At 45.3% G+C, this 26,718-nt stretch overlaps 1 protein-coding gene across 1 annotated transcript in view; it reads left to right on the top strand.

Moving 5' to 3' along the window:
• Window positions 1-26,718, top strand: part of LOC309567832 (uncharacterized protein) — a 92,263-nt gene that overhangs the window by 25,253 nt on the left and 40,292 nt on the right. The window contains exons 2-4 of the mRNA XM_082273318.1: window positions 13,380-13,508; window positions 21,378-21,498; window positions 21,911-22,024. Coding sequence (XP_082129444.1) covers window positions 13,485-13,508; window positions 21,378-21,498; window positions 21,911-22,024 — 259 coding nt within the window. The 5' untranslated portion in view covers window positions 13,380-13,484. The remainder of the gene's footprint in view (window positions 1-13,379; window positions 13,509-21,377; window positions 21,499-21,910; window positions 22,025-26,718) is intronic.

The following is a 26,718-nucleotide window of genomic DNA, read 5'->3' as shown; positions in this document are numbered from 1 at the left end:
CTAACTGGTGCAAAAAAAGATGCATATACTTGCCTATTTTCAGGCTGCCATGTGTCAGCTGTAGAGGGGAGGTGAAGCGCTGACAAGGTTTGGGTCATAGGAGCCTATGGGTGACATCACAGCTCTCAGATTTCTCAGCCGTTGTTGAGCGCTCTCTCCTCTCTCCTGCAGCCGCCACTGGCTGACATGCGATCACGGGACCAGACCAGTGCGGGCTAAAAGTAGGTAAATATATACATCTTTTTATACACAGGTTATTCGGGCACAGGTGTAAGAAAAGTGGGGGGAGGGGACATTTTTAAGACATGTTCGGGTTTAAAGCAGGAGTGGGTTATGCCATATTGTACTAGTATGCACAGCACAGTACAATATGGCAGATTTACTAGTCATATGGTGTCCTCCAGCGCAGCACTGGGACCGATCCGGCGGGCCCCTGGTGCTTCCATCTTTCCTCCGGCTTTTTTTCCGGGTCCTGTGCCTTCGGCCACTTGATAGGCCAGGCTGCAGTGACGCCATTCCCGCACATCACAGCCAATCCGGAGCACTGCGCATTCGGATTGGCTCCGCGGCGTAGGAAGGAGGAGGGGACCAAACTTCCGAGGGACTCCCGGAAGTGGGGAAGGGTATCGCGGGTGGCTGGTGGACATCGCATTCGCTGGACCCGCTGATTGGCTCCCCCTCTGGCCAATCGGCATGTGTGCGCATGAAGCGACGTATAGGTACGTCGTTTCGCGTAGTAGAGCCGATCTGCTGCAGTAAACCTATGGCGGCTGGTCGAAAAGTGGTTAAAAAGCTTTTAGGGATCAGCAGCTGCAGCCGCTGATCAGTAAATTCCAACAGCTGCAAGTTTTGCTGTCAAACTACAATGTCCGTAGTGGGGTAGATTCCTCCATCTTCCTCATTTGAGTAGATCGCCTGGCTGTGGCCAGCTTTACAGCACAACTAAGTTACCGAGTTAGGCCCCTTTCACACTTGCGCGACTTGTCCTGCGATTTTGGACTGCAAAGTCGCATGACAAGTCATACTCCACGATTCCACATTCATATTTGTACGACTTCAAGTTGCAACGACTTCAAAAGTAGTCCCTGCATTACTTTGGGCCAATTTTAATAGCTTGCCGACCGCCGCACGACTATTTACTGCGGCAGTCAGCCCCGTACAGGCAAAGCGACGTAGGACTATGTCGCTCGCCCACGAGCCTCTAGGGGGCGAGCGCACACGACCGCGCAATTTTCCGTTAAATTCACGCAGTGCCGAATCGCAAAATAGGCCCAGGTCTTTGAGCAGCCAAATCCTCTGGGGCTTAAGTGGTTAATGCGTTTTGAGGTCCAAAGACCTAGGCATTGCTTCAAATCGCAGTAAAATCGCGCAACTTTTAGGTCGCACGAGTGTGAAAGGGGCCTTATATTTACTTTGGTACAGTTTTTCAGCCCTGCCGTGGAACTTAAAGTACAACTTTAAAGTAAACCAGTTCCAAATCCAGTTACTATGTGATATACAAGCCTCATAAAGTATATAAAATAGCTTCCTTTTCCCCCCAGACTGAGGAAAACCGTCCTTCATTTGTGTCTCACACACTCCCCCCCCAGGCACTGCAGACCCCAGTGGGAGGGGTTTAACAGCAGAGGCAGTACAGCCAATCCAGAGAGATGTGGTCAGGGGTAGGTGTGGCCACAGGGGATGATTGACAAGCAATAGATTTGTGATTCATCATTACAATGCTGACAGCCACTCCCCCTGCATCTTCTCCTCCCACTATAGTGTAAGCAGGTACAGCCTACAGAAGAGTGACAACAACACTGCTCTGAATTCAGGAGCAGTGCTGCATCATTGACACCCCATCACAGGAAGCGGTTTTAGGTCTTCTTCACTGGCAGGGATTTTAGAAAGCTTAACATGCATATGTATTTATTAAATGCTTCTATAGAGGACAGAGTCGCGCTAGCAATTACAAATGAACACAGTAAGTAATTAACAACTTAAACATAAAAGGTACAAGTGTGAAGTCCAAAGAGATGTCATATAGGGGAAAGTTCTCCAGGGGCTGACTGGCAACTTTCGGCCCAGGGGGCAAGTATAAACCAGAGGCCCATGGTGCGGCGATTCTGCCCACTCCCCCTTCTCCTGTCCTCCTCCTGACCCCCATTCCAGGCTGAAGCTCTGCTCCAGGTACTCTCTACTCACCGGCTAAATTCGGGTTCCCGACCTGGCCAGCAGGGGGCGGTTGGGGGGAGCTGGGACAGCATGGTTGGGGCTGAGGGAGTGTCTCCAGTGGGGCATGGAACCGGCTTCTGCTCAAACACAGTTTACACCATCCATGTTGGGGGTGGGGAGGGCTGCGCTCTGTCCTTGTCTTCAACCGGCACTCAGTAGGTCAGCGGCAGTGATTTATAACTTCTCTTCACCAGAAAACTTTAGGCATGTCTGTGGCAGCCATTTTACAGGGCATCAGAGTGGCCCAGGGGGCAATTGCCCCCCTGTCCCCCGGCCCAGTCCTCCCCTGGAGTTCTCAATGGGTGAAAAAGGAGGAAATCAGAAATTGAGCCAGAGGCGTAACTAGAACCTTTAGGGCCCCGGTGCAAGAAACCATGAAGAGCCCTCCACCCCTTCCCTTCAAGCTTGCGGCTCTTCCAAATGATCCTGGGGCCCTTTACTCTCCTTGTGGGGCCCTTTTACAAGTTCTGCAGTGGGCCCACTTCCTGCCATCTTGGGTCCTCCCCATGGTGGTGGAATGCCAGGGCCCGGTCGCAAGTGTGACCTTTGTGATCCTGCTAGTTCATCCATTGGTGTCAGTAGTTTTTATTTTTTGGTATTTTAATTGTATTGTTTTTTATCATTTTATTTTTTTTTTTAACAATGTCACTGACTATGACTGTCCATTCAGAAAAGGAAGGAGCTGGTAAATTACATATTTACCGACCCCTTCCTGGTTCTCTGTTGTGACATCCTATTCTATCCTATCCTATCAAGGTGTACAGGGAGCCCCCTGGCGCATGGGGCCCGGTTGCAATTGCAACCCCTGTAGTTACGCCCCTGGGTTGAGCTCAGAGCCACACGAGATTCCCCATCAGAATATCATGCAGCTTGCATCTATCCCTGTGTGTAGCTGACCACAAAAGACACTGCCGCCTTAGATGGAAAAAAATGCCTGCTTACCAGCAGTAACGGACCTCTTTTTTTTTTACAAAAGGCCAGTAATGCTTTCCGAAGAATACCCTGCCAGGGCCTTTAGAAGGTGTTCCTGCAATATTTCATTGGGCCACAGGAGGAGCCATCCGACTGGAGTGTCCATGTTATCTGGCTTAAAAACAAAACGTGCTCTACATAGTGCAAAATCCAATAACATTTTTATTAATATAGTAGATTTGCACTTACAATTCAGTAGAATAAAAAGAATGTTGTAAATCTTGCTGGCCGGCATAAAAACCAACGCCCACACTTCTCATGGTATTCGATGATGTCAGCACATCGTCCGCCCTGCACATTTTGTCACAGACTGACATCGTCCTGGGGCACAGGTACTGAGTACGGATCAGGCAGCGGAGTTGCAGCTTACCATTTTGTAGTTTTTATTTGCATTTATCATTTTAGCGCGGTTTTTCCCCTTAAATGCTGCAGCAAATATGTTTTCTCTATCGTCCGTTGACGGATGCAGTCCTCTGATGCATATCAGTAGGGTAATACCGCCCCCTACAGGAGTAGGACACTAGGCAGAAAGAATTTCTGGCTACGCCTATGGGCAGTCCCTGGGGGTATACCCTCTCTTCTCTTCAGAGGACTGCGTCTGTCAATGAACAATAGAGAAAATTGGATTTTTGACTTACCGACATCCTATGCAGGAAGAGAGAGGGTATACCCGCAGGGACTGCCCATAGGCGTAGCCAGAATTTTTTTCTGCCTAGTGTCCTACTCCTGTAGAGGCGGTATTACCATACTGATATACATCAGAGGACTGCGTCCATCAATGAACCTAAGAGAAAAGGATTTTACCGTAAGTCAAAAATCCAGTTTCAAAGCGGTGGTATCCCCTGGGGAAAAAAAAAACAACCCTGCCGGACAATGGCATAATGTGCTAGTATGCATCGCATACTAGCACATTATGAAATACTTAACTTGGAAGGAAGCCCCGACACGGTCACGGTCGGACACCGCTGAGGGTGCTGTCATGTTCCCTCGGCGAGTCTTCCGGGTTCTGCGGCTCCAGCGTTGTGAGTGGCTGGGGCCGTGATGACGTCACCCCCGCGCATGCGTGCGGGAGTTCACTTTCCGCAGAACCTTCAGAGCGCGTTCGCCGCTGGTGTCAGCGGCTGCATGCTGGGTGAATATCTCCTAAACTGTGCAGGTTTAGGAGATATTAATTTTACCTACAGGTAATCCTTATTATAGGCCGCATTATAGGCTTACCTGTAGGTAAAAGTTAAAAAGTAGAGTATACTACCGCTTTAATGGAAGGCCATGGCTCTACTTTCTTGTACTTGGGGTTACAGGTTCCTGGGTTGTTTAACCATCTGACCTCTGGAAGATTTACCCCTCTTCATGACCAGGTTTTTTTTTGCTTTTTGGCAATGAGTTAATTTAACTGACAGTTGCTCAGTCATGCAATGCAGTACACAAATACAATTATATCACCCCCCCCCCCCCCCACAAACAGAGCTTTCTTTTGTTGTTATTTGATCACCACTGGGTATTTAAGTTTTTGCACTATAAACGAAAAAATTCAGAAAATTTAAAGAACAGAAAAAAATGTGATTCTTTGTCAATTTAGGCCAATATGTATTCTGCTACATATTTTTGGTAAAAAAAATCCAATAAGCGTATATTGATTGGTTTACGCAAAAGTTATAGCGTCTACAAACTATGGGATATATACTGTAATTTTTTATTTTATACTAGTTATAGTGGCGATCGGCGACTTATAGCAGGATTGTGATAGTTCGGCGGGCAGTCTGACACTAACTGACACTTTGCGGGATCCAGTGACACTAATGCAGTGATCAGTGCTAAAAATATACATTGTCACTGTACTAATGACACTGGCTGGGAAGGGTTTAACATCTAGGGTTATCAAAGGGTTAAATGTGTGCCTGACATTTGCTGTGTGTACAGTGAAGTGCTTTTACTAAGGCATGTGCCGGTTTTTATTCCCTGCCTTTGCAGGAAAACAAAAATCGACCCATCCCTGCTGACAGGACTGAGCTCTGTATTGTTTACTTTGACAGAGCTCTGTCCTGTGTTCCTCCTCGCCAATCAGTGGGTGCCGGCGGTCATCCATTAGCCGGCACCTGCTGATCAGCTTGCGCTGTGAGTAGAGATCGACCAATTATCAGCAAAGCCGATATATTGAGGGCTGATCTGCACTTTCCCTGATATATCAGAATCGGCCCTGGAGGTTACCGATATTGCCGATATTTTGGGAAAGCATTGTACCGGAGTGATGCCTGCAGCTAGAGGCATCCCCCCGGTACCGGCGTCCATAGCCGACAGTCGGCTGAGAAGCCGCTCTGCTGTCATTACAAGGAGACTCAACGGGAGACCCGGGCAACTAGCCTGCACGGCGCCGAAGAGAAGACCTGATCAGAGCCGAAGTGCAGCTTTGATAGGGTCTCCATTTAACCGCTTGCCGACCGCCGCACGACTATTTACGTCGGCAGTCAGCCCCTCACAGGCAAAGCGACGTAGGGCTACGTTGCTAGCCTGTGAGGCTCTAGGGAGCGAGCGAGTGAGCTCCCGCGTGGTCACGGATCCCCCCGCGCGTGTGCCCGGCGGACCCGATGTCCACCGGGCACTCACCATCGTCCGTTAGAGCGGGAGAAAGGCAGGCGGCTAATGTAAACAAAGCCGCCTGTCAGGCTCCCCTGTGTAAGAATGGAGATCAGTCGGTTCTACTATGTAGGACCGTTGATCTCTGTTCTTACACATCAAGCCACAGCCAATCACAGTTAGAAACATGCCCCTAGGACACACTTAACCCCTCCCTCTCCAATACAGTTAACTCCTTCACTGCCAGTGTCATTTTTACAGTAACAGTGCATATTTTTAGCACTGATTACTGTAGTAATGTCACTGGTACCCCCAAAAGTGTCAAAAATGTCAGTTAAGGGTCTGATCTGTCCGCCGCAATGTCACAGTCCCGCAAAAAAAATCGCAGATCGCCGCCATTACTCGTTAAAAAAAAAAACAACAAAAATGACAAAAATCTTTCCCTTTGTTAGTAAACGCGATAACTTTTGCGGAAACCAATCAAGATACGCTTTTTGCAATTTTCTTTTTTACCAAACATATGTAGCATAAAACAAATTGGCCGAAAATGTTAAAAAATTTAGATTTTTACACTTTTTTTGGGGAATTTCATATAAAAAAATGTGAAAAATATTGCTATTTTTGCAAAATTGACGCTCTTTTTTTGCTTATAGCGCATGATCAAAAAATCGCACAGGTGATCAAATACCACCAAAAGGAAGCTCTGTTTGTGGGAAAAAAAAGGACGTCAAATTCGTTTAGGTACAGCATCGCACAACCGCGCAATTGTCTGTTAAAGTCACGCAGTGCCGAATCGCAAAATAGGCCCTGGTCAGGAAGGGGGTAAAATCTTCTGGGGCTTAAGTGGTAAAAACCCGGAAGTGATGTCATGACAACACTTCCGGGGTACTCGGTGCCAAATTAAAAAAAATTACAGCATTCAAAACAGCCAAACTTGGCGTTTTGAATGCTTTTGAGTGCAGAGGAGGGATTTGAGTTCTTTTAGACCCCCAGATCTCTCCACAACAGTACCTGTGGAAAAAAAAAAAAAGAAAAAAAAAAATTATTTTTTAAATGTCTGAAAATATTGGCTGATACCGATATCCGATGACCAAAATATCGGTATTGGCATTAAAAAAACAATATCAGTCGATCATTAGTTAACATCCGGGGCGATCATAGGGTTAAATGTGTGCCTGACATTTGCTGTGTGTACAGTGAAGTGCTTTTACTAAGGGATGTGCCGGTTTTTATTCTCTACCTTTGCAGGAAAATAAAAACCGACATATCCCTGCTGACAGGACTGAGCTCTGTATTGTTTACTTTGACAGAGCTCTGTCCTCTGTTCCTCCTCGCCGATCAGTGGGTGCCGGCGGTCATCCATTTGCCGGCACCCGCTGATCAGCTTGTGCTGTGACTAATCACAGCACAGTCAGGGCGTGCGCCCCCCCCCCCCTACACGGAAAAGCAGAATCCCGTATCTCGTGCTCCGTGGGCAAGTGGTTATAATACCTAAGGTTAGCCATGTACATGTGTGAGCAGGCATGCCCATAGAATACTTTTTCAGGTTTTTATTTTTTTAAAGACTCCTTTAATCATATATAAGGAGCTTACATTGTGTGACCTGACATTATTTGATGAACATACAATGTTTACCGGTCGTGGAGGTAGGATTGCATTGAAACAAACCTCTGATGTGTTATCCCCATCAAAGGCCCCGGCCTTTGGCTTTGTTGCATTATGCTGCGCGTCCTTTGTGCTGAAAATGAGCTCCGACAAGTCCTGTCATTTCAAAGTGGGCTTAAAGTACATCAAAGCAAGTTCAGAGGAAGGGAGCGCACTACCAGCTAACTATTTACCAGGTAGATGGAATGAAGCCCTAGAGAATATGCACCCCCCCCCTACCCCCTCCCCAGGCACTGCTTGTGTCCAAAAAACACACAGGGATCCTCAAACTACGGCCCTCCAGCTGTTGCAAAACTACACATCCCATGAGGCATTGTAAAACTCTGAGATTCACAGACATTTATAGGCATGATGGGAATTGTAGTTCCTGAACAACTGGAGGGCCATAGTTTGAAGACCCCTGAAATTTAGAGCCTAGGACAAATCCATTAACCACTTGCTGACTGCCTAACGCCGATCTACGTCGGCGGTCAGCCCCTCACAGGCAAAGTGACGTAGGGCTACGTCACTAGCTTGTGAGGGTCTAGGGAGCGAGCGCGCGCCCCCGGAGGCGCGCTCCCGCTCCCGCGTGGTCACGGACCCCCCCGCGCGTGTGACCGGCGGACCCGATGTCCGCCGGTCACTCGGCGATCGGCGGGGGAGAGGGAGAATGTCAGGCAGCTTGTGTAAACAAGCGACCTGTCATTCTACTTGCTGTTAGGATACTGATCACTCGGATCTAGTATGTAGATCCGTTGATCAGTGTCCATACAGCTCAAGCCCCAGCCAATCACAGTAGAAAGCACGCCCCTAGGGATACACACAGCCCCTCCCTCCCAAATAAAGTTAACCCCTTCACTACCAGTGTATTTTTACAGTAACAGTGCATATATATAGCACTGATTACTGTAGAAATGTCACTGGTAACCCCAAAAGTGTCAAAAATGTCAGTCAAGGGTCCGATCTGTCCCCCCCAATGTCGCAGTCCCGCAAAAAAAATCACAGATCGCTGCCATTACTAGTTAAAAAAAAAAAACAACAAAAATGACAGAAATCTTTCCCTTTGTTAGTAAACGCGATAACTTTTGCGCAAACCAATCAAAATACGCTTTTTGCAATTTTTTTTATCAAACATAGGTAGCATAAAACAAATTGGCCGAAAAAGTAAAAAAATTTTGATTTTTAAATTTTTTTTTTGGGGAATTTCATATAAAAAAAATGTGAAAAATATTGTTATTTTTGCAAAATTGACGCTCTTTTTTTGTTTATAGCGCGTGATCAAAAAATCGCACAGGTGATCAAATACCACCAAAAGAAAGCTCTGTTTGTGGGAAAAAAAGGACGCCAAATTCGTTTAGGTACAGCGTCGCACGACCGCGCAATTGTCCGTTAAAATCACGCAGTGCCGAATCGCAAAATACCCCCTGGTCGGAATGGGGGTAAAATCTTCCGGGGCTTAAGTGGTTAAAAGAAAAACATTTAGGCCTCATGCACACAGAGCGGCCAAACTAGCACCAATCGGATAATAGTACACTTGATGTGAATGGGTAGATCCTTTTCAGCTCCCCAGCTTATTAGGACTTCATTCCTCCAATAGGTGATACAATCAAAAGGTCCCACAACACCTTCATTAGAGCCCATTCACACTGCCGCGACTTGTGAGGCGACTTGTGTGCCCTCAAGTCGCCCCAAGTCGCTTGACATAACAAAAGCAATGTTAATCAATCAGTGCCGTCTTAATTGGCACTACTGAAGTCGCTCCGACTTCAGAAAAGGATCCTGTACTACTTTGAGGCGACCTGTGATCCGACTTGTCCCATATACTTCAATGGGAGTCACCTCCTTATCTTAATTGAAGCGACTTGTTATCAGACTTTCCATAAAAATGGTCCCGAACAAGAAAAAAAGAGCATTTTTCTTATAATTTTTAGTAGCACATGAATACGGCTTCTCTACACCTGGCCGTTTTTCTTGCAGGCATTTATCGGGCATTTTTGGAGGCAGGCATGACTTTTTTTGGATTTAGTGCTTGGGGGGTCTAAAAAGTGTCCCTGTGAAGTATTATCTCTGTAGCATGTCCAGAACCCCAAAAAAATATAATTTTTCTTATAATTATTAATACAGCAGTGTGGCGGCTTCTCTACACCTTGCATTTTTTTTTTTTTGCTGGCATTTATCGGGCATTTTTTGGGCGTCTTTGGAGGCAAGCATGACTCCAAAGACGCCCAAAAAATGCCCGATAAATGCCAGCAAAAAAAAAAAAAAACAGGAAAGGGAAATTAGGTCACAACACATTATATTCTGATTGGCCAAATACAAAGTCGTCTATCATATAAGTCGCGTAAAAAAATTCACAAGTCGCGCTGAAGTCGCGCAAAGTCGCGCTAGAAGTCGCGACTTAGAGGTCGTAGCAGTGTGAACCGAGCCTTACGAATAGCATGCAGATTGCTGGGACATGTAAACCCTCCAGACAATGGCTGTACCCGGCTCGGAGCGAGCGCTGTGTATAGGACGACCTTCCCTCCTGCTGCTCTCTCCTTACACTGGCTAGTCTGCATGCTATTCGTCATGACAGTGTTGTGGGACCTTTTGATTGTTTAACCTATTGGAGGAATGAAGTCCTAATAAGCTGGGGGGGGCTGAAAAGGATCTACCCATTCACATCAAGTGTACTATTATTATCCGATTGGTGCTAGTTTGACCGCTCTGTGAAAGGAGGGTCAAACTTTTTAGTAAGGAGCCCTGAGTGTCATCACAGGGTGGAAATAGGCTTTCCTGCTACATACACTGGTGATTGGCTGACCGCAACTGGTTTCTTCCTTTCCTCCATGCTGTATAAAGACTTTTTGGACTTCATTATTTGATATTTCTATTTTATATGAATGCATGTTTTGGCGCAGCTCCCAACTTGTTTATTACCATATATATATCATAGTTTGCAAACTCTAAAATTTTCCTACAGACTAAATAATATGCACTGATTTTGGTTATTTTCACCAAAGAAATGTAGCAGAATACAGTTTGACTTAATTTGATTTTATCTGTATACATATTTAGGGATGGGGGCCTCCCACTGTGGATGCTTCGGGGTAACAACGTTTTTTCTACATTTAGACCCCATTCAGACTAGCGCGACTTGTCAGCCTGACAAGTCGCGCTCGGTCGCTCGCCATTGATTAGCACAGGACCCGTTCTAATAGGAGCGGCACAAGTCGCTCCGACTTAGAAAAAGGGTCCTGTACTACTTCGTGGCGACCTCGGAGCGACTTGCATTGACATCCATTATGTGAAGTCCCTGCCGAAGTCGCAGTGATCACCACCGCTCCTCCCCTGGCCCGACTCCCGCTGTGACTGAATACAGCAGGAGCGAGGCTCCGGCGGCGCGCGCGCGCCGCCCACAAGGGGAGGAGTCCAGCGACGTAGGTCTACGTCGCTGGAGGATTACGAACCACTTTGCCGCAGTACGGTCAACGTGACAGGTCGGCAAGTGGTTAAAGTTAAGTGGTTAAACCCCCCCTTTGTGATTTTTACCTACAGGTAAGCTTATAATAAAGGTTGGTAAAATGAATATCTCCTAAATGTGCACGGTTTAGGACAGCGGTCGCCAACCACTGATGGTCCATGAGGAAATTTTGGTGGTCCTCAGGGGTTCTGCTGCAAATCAACAATGTATACCGCCCAATGTTGTTTCCAGCTTTGTTCTCAATGTTGTCAGTCAAAGCTGCTACCATGCCCGGGGCCTCATTTTACCTAAATCCGTCTCGGCATATATGGGGAAAGTACATGGACCATTCCTCCTGGAGGGAGAAGCAACAGTTCATCAGCATCTTCATTGTGATAAACCAAAATATTTTAATGTTCTCATGAAGGACAAAACTGCGTCTAAGAAATGTTTCAGATTAAGTTTAATGAAAGTTTCACTCTGTTCATTTTCTGAAGTCGAATGCAAAGCAGAATTCACACGTTGGCTCTCCTATGTGTGAACAGACACCGTGCCTCTATGATAATGCATTGTGAAGGAGTGTGAGGAGTTTTATGTCACCTCTGTTTTCTGTGCCTGGCTTCTGCAATCCTTTCTTTAGGAGTTCAGTAATTGCATTTTGTAATCAGGATGTATTCCATATCAGGGGGTTGGCATAAATGGTTTTGTCCCCCCCCCAAGGTGAGGATTGAAGCATTGAGAGATGCATCTAGGAGGCCACGTAAGTGAAGGTGGATTTATCTTTTAGGCCCCTTAGGCTAACCATACACGCTTGGGTTTCTCTTTTCAGGCCTGCAGGTAGAACAAGAGAAATCGATCGATTTTCTCATCCATATTACTGTGGGCTCCATGCTGGCTGTTGTATTTCAGGCAGGTCAGCCATCAGAAATTTTGGGGCCCCTGACACAGCTTTTAGGCCTGGGCCCCTCCGGGCCTGACCACCAATATTCAGCAGGGCCCGCCCACTGAATCCGCCCACTGGCCATCCCACCGAGTCCTTCAGTGCACCCACTTCTATTTTAACACTCTTATAAATTAATAAATGAAAATGAATCCAACCCATCAAAGAGACATCCCCATATATTCAGCAAAGAGACATCCCCTTATATTCAGCAAAGAGACATCCCCTTATATTCACCAAAGAGACACCCCAATCCAGTAAAAAAAAGGCCTCATTTATTCAGCAAAGAGACATCCCAATCCAGTAAAGAGACGGCCTCATGTATTTAGCAAAGAGACATCCTAATTCAACAAAGATACATCCCCATATATTCAGCAAAGAGATATACCAATCCAGTAAAGAAACAGCCTCATATATTCAGCTAAGAGACATCCCCATATATTCAGCAAAGAGACATCCTAATTCAACAAAGAGACAGCCTCATATATTCAGGAAAGAGACATCCCAATCCAGTAAAGAGACAGCCTCATATATTCAACAAAGAGACATCCTAATCCAACAAAGAGATGGCCTCATATATTCATCAAAGAGACATCCCAATCCAGTAAAGAGACGGCCTCATATATTCATCAAAGAGACATCCCAATCCAGTAAAGAGACGGCCTCATATTTTCAGCAAAGAGACATCCCAATCCAGTAAAGAGACAGCCTTATATTTTCAGCAAAGAGACATCCCAATCCAGTAAAGAGACTGCCTCATACAATATCTTCAGCAAAGAGATATCCCAATCCAACAAAGAGACAGCCTCATATTTTCAGCAAAGAGATATCCCTTCATCTGCATCGGCTTACTCTGCAGCCACCATGCTTTAGCAATTGCTAGTTACTACAGCAGCAACAACTCGGTCTCGTTGGTTGGGGCCTGGGTGGCTCGGCCCGTTGGAACGCCTTGGTCCCCTACATGTGTATGGGCTGTCCCCCCTTTTGGCTGCCCTGATTTCAGGCAGCCCCTGCCAAAAAGTGACTGCATCTGCATGTTTTTTCCACCAGGCTTCTACAATTTTAGATTTCTGTGGTGCTGAGGGCTCCCCGCGGTTAGAATTTTGGCTACAATTCGAGCCATGTATGGCCAGCTGATCTTTGACTCGCAACCTAACACATGGCACAACACTTTTAGGCTGGTCATGCATGGACCGAAATTCAGCTGGTGCAGCAGGGACCGGCTGAGATTTCTATCCATCTATGGGCAGGCTGATTGTACCCAGGTCGATCCATCCATACAGGGTACAACCAGCCTGTCTGATTTTTTACATGCAATTATCGCCAGTGGCTATAGCAGCTAGCAGTGATCATTGTGTTCTTTTGGCAGGGATGGCTCCCTGTGACCCCCCCTCCCGCCGGCAGATCCCAATAGCCCTGTAGGAGGCACACTGGCTATGTTGATGGGGGAATCAAGTAATGTTTTTTTTTAAATCGTCTATGGGCTGCTTTACCCACCTGATACACGACTCATGTAAAGTAACCTACTGGCAACTGACATGTTGTAGAATACATTATAACATTTTCTTTTTGATTTTTTTTCCCTCTCTCCAGGCTTCAGTGAGAATTGTCCATTGTTGGACGTCGCTCCGATCTTCACATAGACTTGCAGATTTGCTCTTGCTCTTCGGCCAAAAAGTAGAAGGAGCAGAAAGCGACATGGCTGGCCATGTGTCTCCTACGGTAAGCTGCAAATCTTGGTTTAATAAGCTGGATGAAAGTTAAAGTGCATGCCTGGGCAATGTGATCTCATATGCTAGAGCAATGGTTTCTAAACTGTGTCCCGCGGGCCAGACGCAGCCCTTTGCTTGTCTTTATCTGGCCCTTGGGGCACCATTCCTCCCATTGATATGAGGCACTACTCCTACTGACACCAACAGTGGGGCATAATTATTCCCACTCCCACTATTCAATGGTGGGGCACTATTCCCTCCACTGACACCAATAATGGAGCGTGATTTCTTCTAAATGATGCCAATGATGGGACACTATTCCCCCACTGACACCAGCAATGGAGCATAATTTCTACCAAATGACACTGATGGGGCACTATTCTTCCAAAAGACACCAATGGTGGGGCACTATTCCTCTCACTGATACCAATGATGGGGCACTATTCCTCTCACTGATACCAATGATGGGGCACTATTCCCCCCCACTGATACCAATGATGGGGCACTATTCTTCCCCCTGACACCAATGATGGGGCACTATTCTTCCCCCTGACACCAATGATGGGGCACTATTCCTCCCACTGATAACAGTGATGGAGCACTATTCTTCCCCCTGACACCAATGATGGGGTACTGTTCCTCCCACTGATACCAATGATGGGGCACTATTCTTCCCCCTGACACCAATGATGGGGCACTATTCTTCCCCCTGACACCAATGATGGGGCACTGTTCCTCCCACTGATAACAGTGATAAGGCACTATTCCTCCCACTGATGCCAATGATGGGGCACTATTCCTCCCACTGACACCAATGATGGGGCACTATTCCTCCCACTGATACCAGTGATGGGGCACTGTTCCTTCCACAAATACAAATGATGGGGCACTATTCCTCCCACTGATACCAATGATGGGGCACTATTCTTCCCCCTGACACCAATGATGGGGCACTGTTCCTCCCACTGATACCAGTGATGGGGCACTGTTCCTTCCACAAATACAAATGATGGGGCACTATTCCTCTCACTGACACCAATGATGGGGCACTATTCTTCCCCCTGACACCAATGATGGGGCACTATTCCTCCCACTGATACCAATGATGGGGCACTATTCCTCCCACTGATACCAGTGATGGGGCACTATTCCTCCCACTGATAACAGTGATGGAGCACTATTCTTCCCCCTGACACCAATGATGGGGTACTGTTCCTCCCACTGATACCAATGATGGGGCACTATTCTTCCCCCTGACACCAATGATGGGGCACTATTCTTCCCCCTGACACCAATGATGGGGCACTGTTCCTCCCACTGATAACAGTGATAAGGCACTATTCCTCCCACTGATGCCAATGATGGGGCACTATTCCTCCCACTGACACCAATGATGGGGCACTATTCCTCCCACTGATACCAGTGATGGGGCACTGTTCCTTCCACAAATACCAATGATGGGGCACTATTCCTTCCACTGACACCAATGATGGGGCACTATTCCTCTCACTGATATTAATGATGGGGCACTAGGGATTGGTGTGTAGGGGCTGAGCACAAACTGCCCAGCTGTCCAATTGGAATTCTTGGTGTAAAGTCCGATCCTGGCATACCAGCTGCATAGAGAAGGATTCGAGAAGAATGAATGTACAATCACCATGTAGCATGTGAAAAAAATATAAAAAAAGCCAGCGCTACACCCTTAAAGCAATAGTAAACTATCACTTTGTAAAACAACCCATTCAGTTTAAAAAAGAAATGAAAGGCAAAACATTTGCGTAAAAAAAATAAAAATAAAATAGCACTATAAATACCTTTTTTCCCCTTTTTTTTTTTTTTAATAAGTGATCACATTCCCTCTGTTCTCAGCTGCATAAGAGCTGGGGGGGGGGGGGGAGAAGCAGCAGCACACTGAGCACTGAGCTTCCCAGTGAATGGCTGTACAACAGGGGTGGGTCAGGATACGTCTGATCATTGGAGGAGAGTACACTGAGTTCCCAACATAGCTAGAGAACTGATCATGCTGTGTTCTCCTGCCTAATGTGGTCAGTTTTAAATAGGAAAGCAGAGGTACACCAGGCATATGTCAGGAATATGAATTGTTGGGGTAACAAACGCTTTAAATGAAAGTGAGCTGCTTGCAATAAAGGCTATATACAAAAAACCCTTATAATGAACAGTAAAATAAATTGCAGCGTTAAAAGTCAAACTCCTTTGAGTACATAATGTTACAATATTAAAATGAACAACAGTCCCACAGGATCAATAAAGTCCGATGTAATGATTGGATCAGTTCTTAGTCACGCAATGGAACCTCTCCATCACAGATGGTATTAAAAACCTCCCTGTGTTTGAATCCGATGAATTGCCAACTCACCAGAAATCAAGGCTGCCTTCATAAAAAGTGCAGCAAAAGCGTCTAAAGCTACAATCTCAGGGATAGCATTCTACATCTCCAGCTCATAGTAGACTGTTTGGTCCATTCATCCCCTTCAATGGCTCGCGCTCATAAATCGTCAGAAAAAAATAAAGGACCATATAGTGGAGTAATATTTGAAAAGCTTGGGGTGTCCAAACTATGGCCCTCCGGCTGTTCTGGAACTACAATTCCCATAAGGCATTGTAAATCTCTGACATTCACAGACATTATTAGGCATGATGGGAATTGTAGTTCCGGAACAGCTGGAGGGCCATAGACATAGCATAAACATCCATGTCATACTGTGCATAACATGTCCATGCCGAGTGGCGGTGCTTGATGAAAGTGTCAGTAGCTATTTTTAGGATTTTTACCCCTTGAAGACCAGCCCTTTTTCTGACACTTGTTGCTTACAAGTTAAAATTTATTTATTTTTTTGATAGAAAATTACTTAAAACCTCCAAATATTATATATATAGTATCTCACAAAAAGTGAGTACACCCCTTACATTTTTGTAAATATTTTATTATATCTTTTCATGTGACAACACTGAAGAAATGACACTTTGCTGCAATGTAAAGTAGTGAGTGTACAGCTTGTATAACAGTGTAAATTTGCTGTCCCCTCAAAATAACTCAACTCACCGCCATTAATGTCTAAACCGCTGGCAACAAAAGTGAGTACACCCCTAAGTGAAAATGTCTATTTTCAGCACAATTAGCCATTTTCCCTCCTCTGTGTCATGTGACTCGTTAGTTTTACAAGGTCTCAGGTGTGAATGGGGAGCAGGTGTGTTAAATTTGGTGTTATCGCTCTCACTCTCACATACTGGTCACTTGAAGTTCAACATGGCACCTCATGGCAAAGAACTCTCTGAGGATCTGAAGATCTGAAAAAAAGAATTGTTGCTCTACATAAAGATGGCCTAGGCTATAAGAAGATTGCCAAGACCCTGAAACTGAGCTGCAGCACGGTGGCCAAGACCATACAGCGGTCTAACACGACAGGTTCCACTCAGAACAGGCCTCGCCATGGTCGACCAAAGAGGTTGAGTGCACGTGCTCAGCGTCATATCCAGAGGTTGTCTTTGGGAAATAGAGGTATGAGTGCTGCCAGCATTGCTGCAGAGGTTGAAGGGGTGGGGGGTCAGCCTGTCAGTGCTCAGACCATACGCCGCACACTGCATCAAATTGGTCTGCATGGCTGTCGCCCCAGAAGGAAGCCTCTTCTAAAGATGATGAACAAGAAAGCCCACAAACAGTTTGCTGAAGACAAGCAGACTAAGGACATGGATTACTGGAACCATCTCTGGTTCAGATGGTGTCAAGCGTGTGTGGTGGTAACCAGGTGAGGAGTACAAGGATCTTTCTTTTTTTTTTGGGATAAAACGCTTTAAGACTTTAAGGCTTCAGTTATCCGGAAGTGATATCATGACATCGCTTCAGATCAAAGTCCAGCTTTGTTTAGGTCTCCGGCCAGCCGTTAGACATGCCCGCTGGTTGCTTGGGCCTCCTGGTGGGATGGGAAAGCCCAGGCGGGGGAACGTTCCCTCCAACTGCTTGTAATAACAGCCGAGTGGCTGATTAGCCACATCGATTGTTATCACAAGAAAGCCGACCGTTGGCTCTAAAAAAACAGTATGTATGTCATCCCGGTGCAACCCCTTGAAGCAGAAATCTGTATATTTGCCGCATATTTATGTTGGCGTGAAGGGGGTTAATGTTTCTAATTGTTACACTAAATGGCGGTTTCCTTTCTGTTGCCTTATGATGGTGTTTGAGTACAAGAGCGAAGCACTGCCCCCCAGTGGATGAGAGACGTAGAGTGAGAACAGAGACGTAACTAGAACCTTCAGGGCCCCAGAGCAAGAAACCATGAAGGACACCCCGGCCGGGGCCCTTTACTCCCATCATAGGACAGTTTATTACCTTCCCTCAGCGGGCCCCCTTCCTGCCGTCTTGGGGTCCCCCAACTGTGGCGGAATGTCAGGGCCCAGTCGCAGGTGCGACCATTGCGAACCCTTCAGTTCTGCCATTGGAGTCAATCGTTTTTTATTTTATAAAAATTTTTTTAAATTTCTTTTTACTATTTTATTTTTTAGTATTTAAAAAAAAAAAAAATTAGGAACCCAGAGGGGGAGCTTTGGTGAGATATCAATGGTCTTAACAGACCTCTAATGTTTCACTTTTGAGCCAGAGAAAGGAAATTGAGGACACCTTAATCTCCATCTCTGCAGCCTCAGCAGCACAGAATGAATGAACAGGAATAGCTCTGTGCAGAGATTCTCATTCATTCATAAACTGTAGATTTATGACCACATGGCTTGTCAGGACTGTGGAAGTCAGCCAGTTGGTCATTGGAAGCTCCGGCTCCAAAATGGACGCTGAAAGGGATTCCTTGGCCTTCAAGTGTCGCGGTAGGATTTGTCTATTTTAGCCATTCATAACCAGGTTTCCATTGAACCCTAGAGTTCCTCCAGGGGTTGCTAGGGGTTCCTTGAGCTGTGACTGACTGACCTCCCATCTGATGGTGCCTGCATAGTTCCAGGACCAACACCACTTAGTAGAGCCAGCGGCATGGCACCAAAGATTGGACCTGAAAATACAGGGTTTTTTGGGGTAAAAAGGATGAGAAAGACCGATTTATACCATGAAAAGTGTTTCTTTATAGAAAAGCAAAATGTAAACAGTTTGTATTGTAGACGCGTGTCACAAAGAAAAGGTGTAACAAGTCTTTCCAGAATTCCTTTTCTATGCTCTGATATTTAATAGTGCAGATCTGTAAGGAGTGGCCTGTTTACATGCGCTCAGATTAAAGCTGTCTATAAACCGGGAACACTTTTTACGATTAAGTTTCCTTTTATACAATGAACAAGCTTTATTTACTCTGCGTGTTGCTATAAACCTGTAAGAAATGAAATATGGTAGTTTGTTGTAGTCAAAAAAATCCTGTTAGGTATAGGGCTCATGCACACTGCAGCTCAAAAAAAAAAAAAAAAAAGCTGCTTTCTCTTTCGTTCATTGACAGACACAGCTCCTGATCTTCATAACCATTGGGTTATACTGCCCCCTACAGGTGTAGAACACTAGGCAGAAAAATAATCTGGCTATGCCTATGGGCAGTCCCAGGGGGTATATTGCCTCTCCCTGCTATAGGTTTTTTTCTGCCTAGTCAGGAGTAAGGACCTAGTTCCTTGCTGGGATCTCTAGTGCTGGCAATGTTTTTTAAATATTTTTTCTCCAGGTTTCTTCCTGTGAGATCTACAATCAACTGCCGGACTGGGCAACGGGCTGCATAATCTAGATCCAGTGGTCACCCCAGTCTGGCCAGCGAGCACGCGCAGACCTCAACTCCGCACTAGGTTGGCCGCGACATAGCGACACTGGACGGGGGCTGACCTGCGAGTTAAACACCTCACAAGGTGGCATAAGACAGGGTCGCAGCATTCCTTCTGGCCGACAGCCCTCCATTTCAATGGCGAGGGATTCTGTCTGGAACAGTGCCTGCCTGGTTCTTGGTTTGGTGAGTAGCTGTCCCCCCTCTCCCCCTAGGGGGGGTTTGGAGTGGACATGGGCCCCTCCACCTATGCTGGGGCTGTGTGGGTAGTCTGATCCATCTCCTGGGGGTGGATGATCTGGGGCCTGAGACGATTGGCTGTGCTGGGGGGGTTTTACCTGGTGGGGGCTCATGCCTGGGCTCCCCCTCCTTCCTGAGTCTGTCCTTGAGGCATAGGGATCTCTCTTTGGTCCCTGGGTAAGCTCGTGGTGCTGTGCAGGGCCGCCAATTTGCTGTAGCCTGTGTATTCCTATGCACGACGGCCATGTTTGTGTAGTTTTGCGGTTGTTTGCCATTGAAAATAGTGGCAGGCATCGGCAATTTTGGCTGTGGGAGCCTCTCCTCATCCCCAGGTGCTTACTCCTGGATCTTTTAATTTCCTGATCGCCGCACGTGGAGTGCAGATTATTCTGGTGGCTGCAGGTGCCTGTTTCTGCTGGGTGGTAAGTCTGGTGGGTTCTCTCCCTCTCTGCTGAGGATCGCTTAATGCTTGTGCCTGGCGACCGGGTGGTGCTGCCAGTGCGGTAGGGGTTGTCCCTTTGCAGTATTTTACTCACGGAGTCTCCCCACCTGACCCCTCTCTGAGGCTGTGGGATCCTCCCGGTCCCAACCATCCATCGATGCACTGACGGCGGTCCTGGAGTCCTTTGTGTCCTGGGTGGAGGTGGTTTTCGGGTGACGGGCTAGCAAAAAATGCCCCCTGCCTCATCTGTCTCATCAAATCCTGAATCTGATTCGGCTGCCGCGTACGTGGGTCACCCTTCTGGATCTGCGACCACGCGCCCGGAATCCTCAGATAGTGAGGATTCCTCCACATCTGCAACCGCGCATGAAAAGGCGCTTGTGCAAGCACTGATTGTATCTGTGCATGAGACCTTTAAGATGGAGGATGCAGCTGCGACTGAGGCTCAGGTTCCCTTTGGAACTCACTGTTTTCTTTTCCCGCCTATTTATGCAGAATTTTTGCTAAAGATTGGGGACTACCAAAGCATCCCCTTGGGGTCCCTAAGTGCTTTACTAGGCATTACCCCTGTGAAGAGTCCCTCATTAGGAAGTGGACTGTTCCACCAGTGGTGGACCCTCTGGTTTCCAGATTGACCAAGGCAACCATGATTCCGGTTGAAGAGTCCTCGGCCTTTAAGGATCTGGCTGACGGGAAGGCGGAGGCTGTGGCCCACAATTTGTACACTCTTTTTTGTTTATAGCGCAAAAAATAAAAACTGCAGAGGTGATCAAATACCACCAAAAGAAAGCTCTATTTGTGGGGAAAAAAGGACGTCAATTGTATTTGGGAACAGCGTCGCACAATCGTGCAATTGTCAGTTAAAGTAAGGCAGTGCCGTATCGCACAAAATGGCCTGGTCATGAAGGGGGGTAAATCTTCCGAATGTCCAGTGGTTAGAGTGGTTGTGAAGGTAAAACGTTTTTTTACCTTCATGCATTCTCTGCATTAAGAAAAAAAAAAATTACAATAGTCGTCACCACACCTCCCCTCCCACTCTCTCTTCACTGGATGTGATTGACCGTAGTTTTCTGTCTCTGTGCCAATGAGGAGGGAGAGAGCCGTGTGAGCTGCTGCTCTCGTGTACATCGCTGGATTGAGATCAGGCTCAGGTAAGTATAAAGGGGGTAGGGGTTGCACTTAGAATGTTTTTTTTTTTTTTTTTTACCTTATTGCAGAGAATACATTAATGTAAAAACACTTTCAGCCTTTAGAACCAGTTTAAAGCGCATGTGTCACTTGAAACAGGTTGTTGTGGGTGGGGGCTTTGTTTTGCTTGCTCTCCATGCATGCTGTGATCATATGCATTTTTTTCTTTAACAAATTTGAATAGCGGTTTCTATAAAACAAGAAGTCTTTTTTTTTTATTATTCTAAAACTTTTATTGTTTTTTGCACTCTAGGTGATATTTAGAGACGTTGCGGTTTATTTTTCGGAAAAGGAGTGGGAGCTGTTGGAAGGATGGCAGAAGGATCTGTACACTGGCGTTATCAAAGAAATTCACGGCATCCTAATCTCACTGGGTATTGTATCTCTGACAGGCTTATAAACTCACCCAGGAAGCGGGAAGTCAACCCAAGCCTCTTAATCAATGATCCGTTTCTAATGTTATTGACTTGTAGTGGCTCATTGCATCGCAAATTTAACTTCATGATAGGGATTCAACCTCTTGTTACCCATCACCTTGCTTGCACCTCTTTGAAATCTGCTGCAAATGAAGCAATTGTTAACTGTCCTGGAAGCCCTAAGGAAAGACAGGGAAGAGGAGTGAGGCTTTCAAATACCGGGGCCGAGAGGGGATGGGGTGGGTGTAAGGGTGTTCACCTGGTAATTTTTATTGTGAAAAGTTGAACTTACACTTCAAGAGCAGGAAAGCAAACAAAAGGTCCCCTTTCTATTATCTTTACATATTTAATTTTTTTTTATTTTTGGCAGGCTTTGTCATTCTAAATCCTAACAACTTCCTTCGGATACAGCCGGAAGAGGAGCCTTGTCAGAAAAGTTACCACGTCAGTGGCAGGAATGGAAACGTGAATGTCGCAGGCTCAGGTGGGCTGTGTAATATTTTTGCTGCACTTTTTAATATCTTTATAAATGATAAATTATAAATGATATCGGGTCTGGGATTAAAAGTACCATTTCAGTCTTTGCAGATGACACCAAGCTATGCAGTGGAATAACATCTTTATAGGATGTCTCCAACTTACAAGCCGGCCTCAATGCACTTTTTCAATGGGCAACTATTTGGCAAATGAGGTTTAATTTTGATAAATGTAAAGTTAACACTTGGGGGCTAAGAAATGCATGCATCATACATACTAGGGGGAGTAGAACTGGGGGAATCCATAGCGGAGAAGGATCTGGGTGTTTTGGTAGATCATAAGCTTAATAATAGCATGCAATGCCAAGCTGCAGTTTCCAAAGTCCTTTCTTGTATTAAGAGAGGCATGGACTCCAGAGAGAGAGATATCATTTTGCCCCTGTACAAATCATTAGTAAGACCTCATCTGGAATATGCAGTTCAGTTTTGGGCACCAGTTCTTAAAAAGGATATCGGGGAACTGGAGAAAGTGTAGAGAAGGGCAACCAAACTGATAAGAGGCATGGAGGAGCTCAGCTATGAGGAAAGATTAGAGGAACTGAATTTATTCTCTGATGAGAAGAGGAGATTAAAGGGGGATATGATCAACATGTATCAATACATAAGGGGTTCGTATAGTGAACTTAGTGTTGAGTTATTCAATTTAAGGTCATCACAGAGGACAAGGGGGCACTCTTTACATCTTGAGGAAAAAAGATGTAATCTCCAAATGCAGAAAGGTTTCTTCAACGTAAGAGCTGTGAAAATGTGGAATAGACTAGATTGCACTAAAAAAGGCCTGGATTCTTTCCTGGGTGTACAAAACATAAGTGGGTACTAATATTTATAGGTAACGTTGATCCTGGGAATATCCGATTGCCTCTCGGGGATTAGGAAGGAAATTTTTTGCCCTGCCGTAGCAAATTGGATCATGCTTTGCTGGGATTTTTCGCCTTCCTCTGGATCAACTGCGGGTATAGGATTGTGCGATTGTATGGTTGGGTTTTCTTTACTGTTTTTTGTTTTTTATTGGTTGAGCCAGGTGGACTTTTTTCAACTTAATTATGTACAAACCCAATTCCAAAAAAGTTGGGACACTGTACAAATTGTGAGTAAAAAAGGAATGGACTAATTTACAAAACTCATAAACTTATATTTTATTCACAATATAATATAGATAACATCAAATGTTGAAAGTGAGACATTTTGAAATTTCATGCCAAATATTGGCTAATTTTGGATTTCATGAGAGCTAGACACTCCAAAAAAGTTGGGACAGGTAGCAATAAGAGGCCGGGAAAGTTAAATGTATATATAAGGAACAGCTGGAGGACCAATTTACAACCTATTAGGTCAACTGGCAACATGATTGGGTATAAAGAGAGCCTCTCAGAGTGGCAGTGTCCCTCAGAAGTCAAGATGGGCAGAGGATCACCAATTCCCCCAATGCTGCGCCGAAAAATAGTGGAGCAATATCAGAAAGGAGTTTCTCAGAGAAAAATTGCAAAGAGTTTGGAGTTATCATCATCTACAGTGCTTAATATCATCCAAAGATTCAGAGAATCTGGAACAATCTCTGTGTGTAAGGGTCAAGGTCGGAAAACCATACTGGATGGCGGTGATCTTCGGGCCCTTAGACGGCACTGCATCACATACAGGAATGTACTGTAATGGAAATCACAACATGGGCTCAGGAATACTTCCAGAAAACATTGTCGGTGAACACAATCCACCGTGCCATTCGCCGTTGCCGGCTAAAACTCTATAGGCCAAAAAAGGAGCCAAATCTAAACATGATCCAGAAGCACAGGCGTTTTCTCCGGGCCAAGGCTCATTTAAAATGGACTGTGGCAAAGAGGAAAACTGTTCTGTGATCAAAATTTGAAGTTATTTTTGGAAAACTGGGACGCCATGTCATCCGGACTAAAGAGGACAAGGACAACCCAAGTTGTTAGCGCTCAGTTCAGAAGCCGGCATCTCTGATGCTATGGGGTTGCATGAGTGCGTGTAGCATGGGCAGCTTACACATCTGGAAAGGCACCATCAATGCTGAAAGGTAAATCCAAGTTCTAGAACAACATATCCTCCCATCCAGACGTCGTCTCTTTCAGGGAAGACCTTGCATTTTCCAACATGACAATGCCAGACCACATACTGCATCAATTACAACATCATGGCTGCGTAGAAGAAGGATCCGGGTACTGAACTGGCCAGCCTGCAGTCCAGATCTTTCACCAATAGAAAACATTTGGCGCATCATAAAGAGGAAGATGCAACAAAGAAGACCTAAGACAGTTGTGCAACTAGAAGCCTGTATTAGACAAGAATGGGACAACATTCCTATTCCTAAACTTCACCAACTTGTCTCCTCAGCCCCCAGACGTTTTCAGACTGTTATAAAAAGAAGAGGGGATGCCACACAGTGGTAAACATGGCCTTGTCCCAACTTTTTTGAGATGTATTGATGCCATGAAATTTTAAATCAACTTATTTTTCCCTTAAATACATTTTCTCAGTTTAAACATTTGATATGTCATCTATGTTGTATTCTGAATAAAATATTGAAATGTGAAACTTCCACATCATTGCATTCTGTTTTTATTCACAGTTTGTACAGTGTCCCAACTTTTTGGGAATGGGGTTTGTAACTGAATGTTTTCATTTATGCCACTCCAGCATGCACCACAGAGCATAAGAGAGAACACTGAACCATTCACATCCATCCGTGCCACAGGTAACCACTTGACCTCCAGAAGATTTACCTCCCTTCATGGTCAGGCCATTTTTTAGCAATACAGCACTTCGTTACTTTAACTGACACTTGCACGGTCTTGCAATGATGTACCCAAAAACACTGGCTAGGCACACAGTTAACTCTTTCGTCACCCTGATGTTTAACCCCTTCCCAGCCACTGTCATAGTGACAGTGTATATTTTTAGCACTAATCACTGTATTAGCATCACTGGTTCCCACAAAGTGTCAGTGTCCGATTGTCTGCCGCAATATCGCAGTCCCGCTATGTTGCTGATCGCCGCCATTACTAGTATAAAAAAAAAAAAAAATGTCATAAATATATCCCATAGTTTATAGACTCAATACCATTCGGGTAAACCAATCAATATACGCTTATTGGGATTTTTTTTTTTTTTTACCAAACACATGTAGCAGAATACATCCTGGCCTAAATTTGTGAAGAAATTTTTTTTTTATTAGATATGTTTTGTAGCAGAAAGAAAAAAAATTTTTTTTTTTTTTTTTAAAGTTGTCCCTCCTTTTTTGTTTATAGCGCAAAAAATAAAAACCACAGAAGTGATCAAATACCACCAAAAGAAAGGCACCCGCCGATTGTAAAGAAAAGACACAGAACTGCGATCTGTCTATGTAAACAAGGCAGATCGCCATTCTGACAGGAGGGAAGGGGTGGAATTTGTGTCCCTGCAAAGCAGGGAATAAATTCCATCTCTTTCCCTAGTTAAAAGCACCTCCCACACAGTACACAAACACTGGCTAGGCACAAAGTTAATCCTTTGATTGCCCCTGATTGTAAATCCCTTACCTCATTAGTTGTGTGATGCTGTACCCAGTTACAGTGCATATTTTTAGCACTGATCCCCAAAAAGTGTCAGTTAGTGTCAGAATATCCGCCACAATATCGAAGTCCCGCTATAAGTCGCTGATCGCCGCCATTACTAGTAAAAAAAATCCCACAGTTTGTAGATGCGATAACTTTTGCCCAAACCAATCAATATACATTTATTGGGACTTTTTTTTTTACCAAAAACATGTAGCAGAATACATATTGGCCTAAATTAATGAAGAAATTAGATTTTTTAAAATTTTTTAAGACCCCGTTCACACTGGGGGCGACCTGTCAGGCGACCTGGTCGCCTGCCATAGAGAAGCTGTGGACCCCTTCTAATAGGAGTGACACAAGTCGCTCCGACTTAGAAAAAGGGTCCGGAGCTTCTTTGGGGCAACCTGCATAGACTTCAATGTTATGAAGTCCGTGCCGGCCGCTCCGAGGTCGCGGTGCGAGCTGCGCGCCACGACCTGTGAGGTCGCCCCGGCAAGTCGGATCGCCCCAGTGTGAACGGGGGTCTTATTGGATGTGTTTTATAGCAGAAAATAACAAATATTGTTTTTTTTTTTTTTCCTAAAAAATAAAACTTTTTAGTTTATAGCACAAAAAATAAAAATTGTAGAGGTTATAAAATACCACCAAAAGAAAGCTCTATTTGTGGGGGGGGGGGAAATGACATAACTTTTATTTGGGTACAGCGTCACACAACCGCGCAATTGTCAGTTAAGGTAGCACAGTGCTGTATAGCAAAAAAGGGCCTGGAGTAAATCTTCTGGAGGGCAAGTGATTAAAGCTATGTCTAAGCGCTAAGACCCCCCCCCCCCCAAAAAAATAATAAAATGTTTGCGCTTGCCTCAGCGTATGTACACACACGAACATAAACACGCCTGTCGGTGTGCCTGCGAGCAAAAACATCACTTGTGCTGCACATGTTACAAATCGCCACACACGCCAGAGTGGGACCAATAATTCCAGGGCCATTGTTCACAGTTATCTCTAAACTGATGACCTGTAGGGGTCTTAAAAGCATTAAAATCACTAGAATACAATTTATTATATACTTATGTATACGATTGTTGTTA

This window comes from Pelophylax lessonae (genome assembly GCF_965119305.1).
Source record: "Pelophylax lessonae genome assembly, chromosome: 12".
Classification (NCBI taxonomy): Eukaryota; Metazoa; Chordata; class Amphibia; order Anura; family Ranidae; genus Pelophylax; species Pelophylax lessonae.
This window is presented reverse-complemented; position numbering and strand designations above follow the sequence as displayed.